The following is an 11,978-nucleotide window of genomic DNA, read 5'->3' on the forward strand; positions in this document are numbered from 1 at the left end:
GTTCAATTTAACCCTTCATAATACACCTCTATATTCGCTATTCTTGTTTGTGTCCCTGATGCGTTGAGGTGGCGGGAAAACGGTGTCATCCAACACAGTATAAGATAACAGATAGCAGTAAAAGACCGGCGTCATCGACCACAAAAGTCGCAAGACCACTGTCTTCATTCTACATTAACAGCCAACATCAAAACAACGCATTAGCACATAACATCTGAAAACCACGTGATCATGATCCAATCAATGTACCAAAAAAAAATCGCATAGTTGCTTTATCACAAACTATATAATGCAGAGTTCCAGGATTTGATCTTGAATGAATATCAGAGAGGATACGTTTGTTGTTCATGATAGCTCGCTCAGGTGGGCGAATGCCATTCACTGAAGACATATTTATACTGAAAAATATTTTAGCGACAACAAGTAAGCAACTATTGACATCGCTCTCGATGGCTAGAGGTACAAAATTGAATAGGTTATTCCATAAACCTTGCTGAACACGAATTCCAGTAATCGGTCTTCATGTGATCTCATGCAGCATGTCTGGCCTTTTTCCTTCCTTGGTTAGAAGCTTCATTGTTACTCTCCTTCCTTTTATTGCCACCTTTTCTTCCTTTTCTCCGTGGCTGAATTTATCAAGAAACAAAATTAAATTCATTGATATATTCAGTAGAAAAGAAAACAATTACAGAGCCGATATTCTTAAGCAAGTGTCAAGCATTAGAACAGGTTTATATCAGAGAAGCTATGAACCCTCTTGAGAAAATAACTATAGCAGATCTTTGACCCAAGGATCAAATTCTTGCACCATCCACCAACACTGGAATTCTACTAAGTAACGAGTTGACCTGCCCAACTCATGGAAATTTCAAAAACTGCGGGTGCAGGAGTTCTAAAAACTTTAGACGAAAGCTATTACAAGCTGAAAGAGAGAAAGATTAGTGGCTCTCAAGATGGGAGATAACCTGAAACATATTAGAGGCTCATGAGCCTTTTAAAGACATCAAGCTAATGAAATTCTATATTATGATCAAGCTCAAGTTACCTCAGCAGAGAAAGTCTTGAGGGGATCTCTGCTTCTACCTAACCCTCTCCTGAACCCAGGCCGCTTCTTTGAGGTCTTTATCCCCATTGCAGCCCTCGTAAGTTTTAGAATCTTGCTGGCTTCCTTTGTTGTCAGATCAACAAGATATTCAGGAACTTCACGTAAATGAGATGGAGGAGCCTTCTTGCTCAGCAACTTGTCATGCTTTAATAAATCTAACCATATAAACATCACAAGAGAATTATTGTGAATGACAATCAATTGTAGATGCAAAAGACACATGTAAATCTTCCATCTTACCCAAGTCTTTTGGATTATCTTCAAAGTGAGCCTTCAACCTAAAGAAGAAAGAGAATAAGCCAACATTAGGCATAAATGAAGTGCAAAACAAAAGGGACATTAAGGTAAAAATTTGTTCCCTAGTATTCAAGAAGAAACCATCACCAAACAGCTTCCTCATGAAGCTGAACAGTTTGAAAACTTCTCTATGCGGTGTCCACTCTTATTTCAGCTACCTGCTTAGGGCATATGTGCACTAACATGAAAAGATAGAACTTACTTTTCAGAGTTGAGAATTTCATTTCTAAGATCTTGAGCACGTGATTCTCTAACTGCAATTTTTGTTACACCTTTGGCGACATCCTGAAAAGCAGCAATGATCATTCATATTTAGTTAAATACTGATTAGATGGTACTATAATTGACTATATCCTGAAAAGTTTTGCTATTAGAAACACAATATATTGAACAATGAAGTCAGCTTTCAGATAGAGTACACCGTCGCCCCCACCCAGAAAAAGAAACATCCAACCAGAATAAAACCTCCTTTCTCATCCACCAACAAAAAGAAAAGATAAAGAGAAAAAAGTGATACAAGTAATTTGGAGAATATTAGGATTCTCAATGGAAAAACATGTTACAGTTGGCAAGAAAAATTCATGCCGACTGTCCTTCCATTGCCTTTATACTTCTATCATTGGCATATATGACAATAACCTGTTAGGTAGAATCACTGAGCAATGACATTTTCACAGACAACCATTGAAATTAAAATTTATATAATAAGGGAGAGAAAGCATCAGATATAATGTGACGGTTTTGAAAGGCATTGGAAATCAGATTTAAGACACACTAAGTCAAAGTTGATGACTAGACACCTTCCATGAAGTTATATACGAGGAAACACTCAAAGACTTGCAACAGAAATATTTTTACGCTCATGTAGAAGAAACATTACATGCAGAGAAAGAGTCAAACTCGATGGTCAATTGTCAAGAGAAGGGAAGGTACTCTTTTTGCACACATGGACTTCTTAAGACAAAGCTAAAGCAACAGGAAATAAGCATAAAATATGCTCTAAACCTTTCGACTCATTGACCAAAAAACCAATGATAGTGTAGGATCCAGGGCATTCCGATGTTGAAATTGAAATTAATATGAATATCAACAAAGAATGACAAAGGTTTAGTTGTATTATAAATATAACTCATGAACAAGTGTAATTAGTAAAGGCCACTATATGTATTACCTCAGCTCTGTATCGCAACGACTCCACTGCATTCTTAGTAAGTAAAGGGAAAGGTACAATACAATTGGACAATTCTTCGTTGTCTCCATCTCCAAACATGCTTTTAACTTCCTCAAGAATTCCCTCTTCTGCCAGGGATACCTGTTAACACGGAAAGACGTATTAGAAAATATGTCAAACATTGGAAATATGCCTTTCAGATACATCACCATGTAGTACCAGGCAAAAAAAAGTCATACATATGAAGAATCTTAGATTTCCATTAGCATTGTCTGAGAAATCAGAACCAACCGATTTAATGTGTTCCTAAACAAGTGTATTAGTTCTCATTTGTTTGTCCAAGATGAAAAGCAAAAGAACATGTGCGTCCTTTTAGTTCCTAACTTAAGGTAACAATTTAAAAGTTCAACATACTTACAAGCGACACAGCTACACCAGTGTTGAATGCTCTTCCTGTTCTTCCAATCCTGTGAACATATCCAGCAGGGCCTCGAGGCATGTCAAAATTGATTACCTATCGGCATACATACATGTAACTTGTTAATAGCAAGTAACAAAATATTATATTGAAAAACTGTACTAATGAAAAAACACTAGTGTCAATGAAGCATTTAGATTGATAATAAGTGCATCCTATAGAGCATTTTAGCATGATCTTAGTCCAGAATATAACTTCACAGAAACTAAAATGTTCAAGGTTGCTTTGAAGGTGCAGGTGTGAGATGATGGCACACCAACGGTTTGTTAAAGTAGGCAGTTGAGTGAGTTAAATTTATCTATAAGGATATTGCTTCCATGAATATCGCTTCTATGAATAAGGTTTAATTTTCTTAATTTAACTAAGGATATTGCTTCCATGCAACCTACCTTGAATAATAAGGACATTACGAATTATTATTGCTGATGTGTTTAATAGGATAGAAACAATCAAAGTAGATAACTTGAAAACTTTGAACTCCGTGACATACTTTTAATTATTTGGTGTTTTTTTTGTTGTATTGAGCTTTCCTAAAAAAGTAGAAATGTATGATATTGAATTTCATTTATGTGAGTTAAGTGATATGTGCATTTGAATTGTCAATTATTGGACAGACTTCCCTATCTCGATCAGGTACTGCTACAATCCTCAAACAGAAGTATCACAAAGTGGGACAAATAACCCAGATCATAAAGGTCCTAGTACCCTCATTCCACATGCCATTGTTTAATGGCGATCCATGTATGATCCATGTAACGTGTTCTTAAGCTCATTTGATTAAGCCGGCATATACAAAGACTATACATGCTTAAGCTGGCATCCTATAGTAAATGATCAAGTAACGAGCACCAAAAGCTGTCATAATTGAACATTGGAACTTATGATGATTTTGACAATTACTGAATACTTGCTTTTAAAAAAACTATTGCCAAAGTATTTAGTTTACACAATATATATAAACCATTTTTCACTTCAAATTCATTTACTATATGTGCTTAAACATGCTTAACTTTAACAAGAAAATAGATGGCAGATAATCAAAGAACGTGGAACAGTATATTGTCTGTATATGACCAGCAGCATACCGTAAATACATTCTTGAAGTCAATTCCTCTCACAACCCCAAATTCTGCATCTATTTTTTGCCTTAATTGTTTTTTTGATTTTTTCGATGACATCTTGTTTTCCGTTAGTGTCTGTTCCTTCCCCTTTCTCTGGCTGTCATCTGTTGCTATTAAGTAATCAAACAGCCCTGCATTGAATTCCTAACAAGACCAGCAGTAGTAAATAAAGATAAGGGCAGTGAATGATCACAACTAAGACAATTGTACATAATTAAACAAGTCCAATCGCAGATTGGAAGAATGTAGGAGTGATTAGATTAAAGCAAAATTATTAGAATGGTAAAAATAAAAGAATTGGATAAGAAAACAAGAAACCTAACAAGATGATTACTCGATATGAGCTCTTCATTAACAAGATATTTCCATGTCCAACCAGTAACTAAAGATATTTTCAGCAAACTGAATGACACTGATATAGCAGCAACAGGAACATTGGGAAATAGTTTGAAGTTATATTCTTTCCGAACATGCCTTAACACCGATATTTACATCAATGCACTATTTGCAAGGGGCAACAGCAGATAAGAATAGTGTACTTAATCTATTTTCTTGTCATTGTATTGACTATGCGTTACTGCAATTATGCCCTTCAACCTTCATTTAAAGGGGTCACAAATAACAGAAAAAAGGGACTGTACGTTACAAAGCATGACTCAAACTAGTAGTCTACTATTAGTTCATTATGGTCTAACATAAAGGATTACGGTTCAGGTTAAGTCAAATTATGTTTTTCATTTGTGTAATATTTTTTGCTTTAAGAAGTCAATTGGATTTTTAATTAATTTTCAACTGTCTGATTGCTTATAGATAGGGAAAATTTTACACTGAATAGTGTCTTGGTCTATGCAAAGTTATGGGAAGAAATGTAATGGATATGATTGCAACCCAATGTTTCAAATACTCAAGAAGGTTAATTATTGCAAATTGTAAGAATGCACAAGGTTAAAAAGCATACCTCAAGGATATGGAGCCGTGAATTTTGTGGCAATTCAGCATTTAAAACAGAAGATCTTATGCCAAACTGTCATGTGCACAGAATATGATTAGCATATTGGTAATATTGTGTAAACCCAAAGAATGTTGATCTTAACACACAAGCAAAAACATGGTTTGTCAAAAGGGTTATATTTGCATATTATTCAGCAAAAGAGTAGCTCATAAAGAGAACATCAGATGGATAATGCACAGTGCATTGTTCCAGAATACCCTATGGAAGCCTGCATATTCCTGTCCACAATGTTTTAAAGACTTAATCAACTCGTTTTTCCAACAGAGACCTGAGGTTCACTAGTATCTAGATATTTATCAAATAAACTGCAGTGTTGAGAACACAAGAATTCCAGCAAAGGCAGTAGAGTATCTTCTTTCATTTCTTTGATGGCCAGAAGCTATGGTTAGTGTCCAGAAATTCATCAAATAGACTAACATAGGCCATTAGAGGCAATAAAATGTTTGCAACATTCCTTGATGACCTATAATATTTTTGTTAGCAAACCAGGCAAACGACGGCACAAAGATGTTCATTTCAGCATAAGTCAAACAACTATGTTCACATCTGGTGTTGCACTATGAAACAATAAAAATAGAACTAAAGCATTTTAAAAAAGAAATTAAACTTAGTTTTAGTAAGCATATATATTATATTGATGCTTGTGTTATCTATTTGTCCATACCTGCTCCAGAAATAACCTTATTCTGAATCCATTGTCAATTGAATTGACAAATATTAACACTTTTTTCTGAACAAGTTCCAACTTTAACAGAGCAAGAAGGTGTAATAGTTTATCACGATCACTGCATGAAATCTGGAAAAGGAAATATACAATTAGAAGGAAAAAAGGCTTCATGTCTCATGCAACTAGATCAATTAAAATAAGCATTTCAGCAAATTTTCCAAAGATAAAACCTAATTATTGGCCATTTTGCTAAAAAGAGAAAGCATCAAATTTTCATAAACCAAAATATTTTTTTCCATATTGCTCAAGCTGAAGTTGAATCAGGGGAATAACCAATCAAGAAGAAGAAAATTAAATTTATGCTACAAGTTTAAACAGTGATGCATAAAGCAGGACATTTCTTCATCCAACAATGATGTATCTAATAGTTGAGTCTTACCACGAATTGTTGGACATTCTTTGGAATAATATCATCCTTTGATTGACCTACTTCAGATAATGTCAGGATTACAGGATTATGCAGCACAAGTTTCTTCAATTTCTCCACATCAGAACTGCAAGAGTGTATATATATATGGGTAGAAGTCAGTTTAGACAAAAAAATTATTAAAAATGATGCACTATGATTTCATTGAATATTCATGGTCAATTAACAACACGGCACAATCCAAACCATTTATTATAAACAGTAACTAGATTGTCAACAAGGTGCCAAAGTTATGAATAAGTGGAACCAGCAAAGAAGAGGAATACACAATAACAATATGAGCATAAAAAAGATAAAATAGAAAAACTTCTTCCATGAAAATGTGATTAACATAACTCAGATATTAAAGTCCAAATTACGACAGAACATACCCATCTCCAATGCTTACTCACAACGTTTGAAGCATTACATCGTCCAACAGGGCATGCACATAGAGAACCACATCGCTTGATGACATTATTAAATTCAATTTCTTATGTATGAAATAAAACATCTTCTATATTCAGCAGAAACCTTTCCCATTTTAATCAACAAACAAATCATGTTGTCTAACTAAATCGTAAACCTACTCCGTGTCAATAGAGGTTAGGGAAGCAACTTTGTATCAAGTTCATTTTTTCACATTCAACTCAAGATAATTGATTTTTATCACTATTAAGACAAAGGAAATTCAGCTTCTGGAACATGCAACTTTTAGGCACACACCTTTTTCAAATAAATTACATACTTCTATAAAACAAACATAGAAACCAACACAATAAATGAGCAGTAAATATAGATACCCTTAAAAGTCAGAAAAGATTTCCAGATGAAGATAAAAAATGAAATAATCAATTACATAGTAGCAAACAATAGATATGAGAAAGAAAAGAGAAGTGATTAGACCTTGAAGTTGCAGACATTAAAAGGCACTGACAACGTCTTGGGACATGAGCGACAATAGATTTCAAGTCATGCTCATAGCCATATGATAGTAGAAGGTCAGCCTAAGAAAAGCAGGAATTAGATCCTATCACTTTGCAAGATACTATCAACATCAAAGTTGTAATTGTAAAACAGTACAAATGAATAAATATGAAATCTGCAGATCTAATCCATACAATTGTTATCCGATTTCTTTTTTTCACCTTCTTTGTGATAGAAACCTTCCTGCACAACTGTGGAAATGACCAGCAAAACATTTGTCTTTTACTGATACAGGATTTTGCATCCTTGTTTCGGTTGTTTATTTCAGTCATATTTTGTATGCAATACAGACAACGATATCTTTGATGTTTATTTTAAAACACAAGGACAATATATTAACTACAGAAAATTTCAAAAACCAATTAGAGCAAATTAATATAAAAAAAAACTATCAAGGGTGATATAACAAAGTTCACACCTCATCAAGGACCAGCATTGAAAGTGAATCCTTAATAGAAGATGTCTGAAGGGCACCTTTCGCTATGCATGTTGAAATGGAAGCTGGAGTTGAGACCACAATATCAGGTGAACCAGACAATGCAGTTCTCTGCAAAATGTCAAATAGAAGATCAATAAGCCCAAGACACTGAAAACTGAACCAATCATTAGAATCCCGACACAAAGACACTTTTCTTAAATGGGAATACACCAACCATATCCATGATGGCCATGCTGGCTGTCAATTGCACAACTCTTAACTGAACTCTACAAAATTCAAGGAGAGATGACGCCTCCAAATAGACCTGAAAAGAAGAAATTCATCACATACATAAGATACAAATTTCAACAGTGCATAAGCAATGAGGGATAAACCTGTTGGCATAGTTCCCGTGTCGGAACAAGAACGAAAACACTTGGCGCCGACTTTCCCAAACCACTCTCGGAGAAGAGCTTCTGGAGAACGGGAAGAAGGTAAGCAAATGTCTTCCCGGAGCCCGTCTTTGCCCGCGCAACGACATCCTTGCCTTCCTACAAGCAAAGGAGAGGAATCCCAATTTTTACATCATCAATACTAAATTTGCTCCTTCAAAGAACAGCTTTAAAAACCGATCTTGCCGAATAGCCTGAATAGGGGTGACGCTCACCAGGATCAAAGGGATAGCCTCGCGCTGGATAGGCGTGGCTTTGGCGATGCCCTTCTTCGACAAAGCTCGCGTCAAACGAGGGTCGAGACCCAGTTCTTCGAAGCCAACGTCCTCTTCTTCCTCCTCCTTCCCGTCCGATGGGTTTTCGCGCGCCATCGTCCTGCCGCTCTTAGGGTTTTACAGAAGCCGTCGCAAATGCAAAAGGGAGCGGGAGCGAGATAAGAAACCGAGGACGGACCGAGCCGGTTCGACGACATGGCCCGCGATTTATTTGAGTATAAGTACGACCCGGACCGGTTCATTAATAGACCGCGGCCAAGTCGAGTCTCATCAGCGATCCGAACGACGTGTCCGGTTTGGACTCGATGCTCGTCAAATGGTTCGATTCAGCGAGCCTATGTATGTGGCAGCTAATCGTAGTTGTTTTTTTTTTTGGGGTAATATTAAATATAATACATTAAAACTTTTCCTACTAATTTAAAATAAAATATAATTCAATTACTACAAGAAAAAACTAAACCTCGTGCATCAAACTCGAAGGGGATGTGATGTTTGGGATTTGGGTTCATGGGCTCCCCTGTCCACGGAACAAGTGACAGGACAAAACACAAAGATCTCCACCACCTCACGAGGCTCCTCAAGATTCAACGGATTGCAAGAAGATAAAAGGATTCGTCGTTCATGCAATTTTACGCTACTATCAGTTCTCTTACTGTTTCCTCTATACAGTCGTCCTCAGAGCAGCAGAGCTTCATCATCACAATCACAAGAGCCCCGCAGAGACCGGCTCCAATGGCAGGCCGGTGTTGTCACTGTGCTCGCTGCAACCGTGTCAGGATTCGGCCGGCACTCTCACGTTCGTTTCATGCTGCTCGTCTGCGACGTGTCAGGGGGCATCGCAAAGCATTTTGCAGAGAGAAGATCTGAGCATTCTCAAGCACAGTAACATGGTGATCGTTTTTAATTGTGTAGAATAAGTCTACTAGGAAACATGTCGACGTGCTCAGATCCATGGCTGTTCCTTCGCTTCGCAGACAAAAGAAGAGGACATAGGAATGAAGATGGCAGGATTACAGCTCCTAATTTTTCATCACGACGTAAAAGCAAAGATGGAGTTGGTAGCTGTCTAACCCGAGGAAATAATGACAGAATCTTGTCTTCGATTAAAGTAGAACATTCAGATGCCTCAGATCCACAGCTAAAGCCAGCTTCTCAGCTTCCGAAGATTGAGATCAAACTATATACAACGAAAGAGCGGAGGTCGAAACCAAGGTTTATAACGGGAAGAAACAGAGGATCACGCCATCTAAGAACCCTGCATGTGCAAACGAGCCCCACAGCGAAGCTGTGACACAGCTACAAACAAGGATGCAAACAGGGAGAGCCCTCTGTTAGAATCAAACCGACTCGATTAGATTTGTTCCTTTTTCTCTCATCAGCTGTGATTATACATCTGGATATATCAAATCCTAATCCGTTTCTTGAACGACACAGATTGCTACCGTGATTCATAGCAGGGTCAAAGGCAAAAGGAAACAAGAACGGAAAGGAACAGTATTTACTCTCAGGGAAAGGAGAGAACAATGGGGAGACGATGGATCGAAGAAGGGAGAAGCGATCAGTAGTCGGGCATGAGGTGAGAGATCTTCCCCTCCTCGCCGGACATCAGTGCGGTCTGCTCCGTGACCCGAAGCCAGATACAGACAGCGGTAAAACTGAGCACCAAGCTGAGAAGCCCACTGCCGAGGCCAATCCCGACGATGGCGAGCACCGACAGGCCAGCCCCGCGCTTCGGCGGCAGGGGGTACCCGTACAGGTCCCTGTTCCCGGCGAAGGAACTGGCGTTGAACCTGGGCAGCGCGGCGGCGGCGGCGGCGGCTCCCGCCACCGCCGTTCGGTTGGCTAGCAGCGCAGGTATGGGACCCTCGAGGCGGTTGTAGGAGACGTCGAAGGCGGAGAGGCGGCCGAGGAGGCCGAGCTGGTCGGGTATGAGCCCCGTGAGGATGTTGGCGTGGAGGTCGAGGACGTTGAGGTAGGCGCAGAGCGCGAGCTCGGGGGGGATGGGGCCGGAGAGGCGGTTGGAGGAGAGGTTGAGGACGGCGAGGTTGAGGAGGGAGGAGAGCTCCGAGGGGATGGGACCTGAGAGGGCGTTGGAGGAGAGGTCGAGGGACTGAAGGTTGGTGCAGTTGGCGAGGGACGGGGAGAGGGCGCCGCCGAGGGAGAGGCCCGTCAGGGAGAGCTTGTAGACGCGGCCGTTGTTGCAGGTAACCCCCTCGAGGTAGGAGGTGAAGCCGTTGCAGGGGGCAGCGAAGGTGGCGGCCGTCCAGTTCCGGAGGCTGCCGGTCGGGTCCGTCAGGGAGCTACGCAGGTTGGAGAGGCACGCCTCGTCGTCCGGATCAGAGAGTGCCGACGGCAGGAGGAGAAGTAATGGCAGTAACAACAGGAGTTCCGCCGGCCGAGGTGGTCGCGTCGCCATAAGACAGCGGGGGAAGCAAAGCAAACGGGGATAAAGATGCTATATTTTTCTCTCTCTTCTCCGCGTTCGACTCGTCACTGATAAGTATGTTTACTGTTAATCCAAGTAAAAGCTTTGGATCCCAAATAACTTTCCCATAGAAATCTCTCAATGATAGACAATAACTTATCCACGTGAGTGAAGCAAGAAATAAGATGGAGCATTAATCATCGGAAGGAACAAGAGGCAGGGAGGACGATAAAAAGCCTGATTCACCCGCAGATGGGCGTACACAGGACTGAGATGATCGTACCAGATTCCGAGACCAATAGCTCTCGATCAATCACTCCACTCACGACCGTCACTCGCGCTGCATATCCTCCGGTATGGTCACAGATGGATTACAGCGTTCTCAGTCGTTTAGGTGACTCACGTTTCCTGGAGGACCTTCTCCTCTCTCGCTCTCTCTCTCTCTCTCCCCCTCCTGTATCTGTCACTATTGATTGAGGTCGTGGTTTATTAAGGAAGATGGAAGAAGCTTTGTAGGGTGTGACGGAGACGGGAGATTCCCACGCAAATCCTGGGTGATTTGACACCAGATTGGGTGCCGACCAGCCCCAGGTCACGTCCCTTAAATCCGATCAAAGAATTTTCGCGTCAACTAATACTAGATTTTTTGTCGGCTCGGACTATTATATATTATTACATAAATGATATATCTTAAGTTCTATTCTTATTTATTATTTAATATAATAATTTCAGTAAAAGAAAAATTGATATGCTTGGTGGGTCCCACCTAACAAACTACCATAGTGCCCAATACTTCTCCGCCTCTCTGCTTACGGTCTTCCTCGTTTCTACTTGCTGCACTGCCAGAGAGAGATGCCTGCAATTGAGAGAAGACTTAGAAGTCTAACACAGTTTAAACAGTCAGAAATTAAAGAAGGGAAACAATTGGTGGACATGTACACAAATAACGTGAGACTACTTACTGCTGTTCCCGATTACATCTTCTTCCATGAAGCTTTAGAAGCAAAGAAAGGATGCGTTTGACATGCCAATGAGACTTATTAGCTTAAAGCGGGCTGGATATCATATGCGTCCGTTTTGTATGTGAATCTCGATCCACGTTTC

At 39.6% G+C, this 11,978-nt stretch overlaps 2 protein-coding genes across 3 annotated transcripts; both read right to left on the reverse strand.

Moving 5' to 3' along the window:
- Positions 1–283: 283 nt before the first annotated feature.
- Positions 284–8,623, reverse strand: LOC135679630 (DEAD-box ATP-dependent RNA helicase 16-like). 2 transcript variants are annotated; one of them, XM_065193594.1, is made up of 16 exons: positions 8,390–8,623; positions 8,118–8,273; positions 7,958–8,047; positions 7,723–7,851; positions 7,224–7,324; positions 6,291–6,405; positions 5,849–5,980; positions 5,131–5,196; positions 4,137–4,316; positions 2,992–3,087; positions 2,574–2,714; positions 1,605–1,687; positions 1,346–1,383; positions 1,046–1,260; positions 490–626; positions 284–398 (listed from the first exon to the last, which is right to left on the reverse strand). In XM_065193594.1, the coding sequence occupies exons 1-15, from the start codon at positions 8,543–8,545 to the stop codon at positions 531–533; spliced, it is 1,794 nt and encodes a 597-aa protein (XP_065049666.1). In that variant the 5' UTR covers positions 8,546–8,623; the 3' UTR covers positions 284–398; positions 490–530. The 2 variants fall into 2 exon arrangements, with proteins under 2 accessions (XP_065049666.1, XP_065049665.1); XM_065193593.1 differs by having other exon boundaries at positions 284–626.
- A 1,157-nt stretch (positions 8,624–9,780) lies between these two features.
- On the reverse strand, positions 9,781–11,306 carry LOC135680069 (receptor-like protein 44). The gene has a single exon (XM_065194062.1). The coding sequence runs from the start codon at positions 10,863–10,865 to the stop codon at positions 10,008–10,010; it is 858 nt and encodes a 285-aa protein (XP_065050134.1). The 5' UTR covers positions 10,866–11,306; the 3' UTR covers positions 9,781–10,007.
- Positions 11,307–11,978: the final 672 nt, after the last annotated feature.

Source organism: Musa acuminata, chromosome BXJ1-7 (assembly GCF_036884655.1).
Source record: "Musa acuminata AAA Group cultivar baxijiao chromosome BXJ1-7, Cavendish_Baxijiao_AAA, whole genome shotgun sequence".
NCBI classification, from domain to species: Eukaryota; Viridiplantae; Streptophyta; class Magnoliopsida; order Zingiberales; family Musaceae; genus Musa; species Musa acuminata.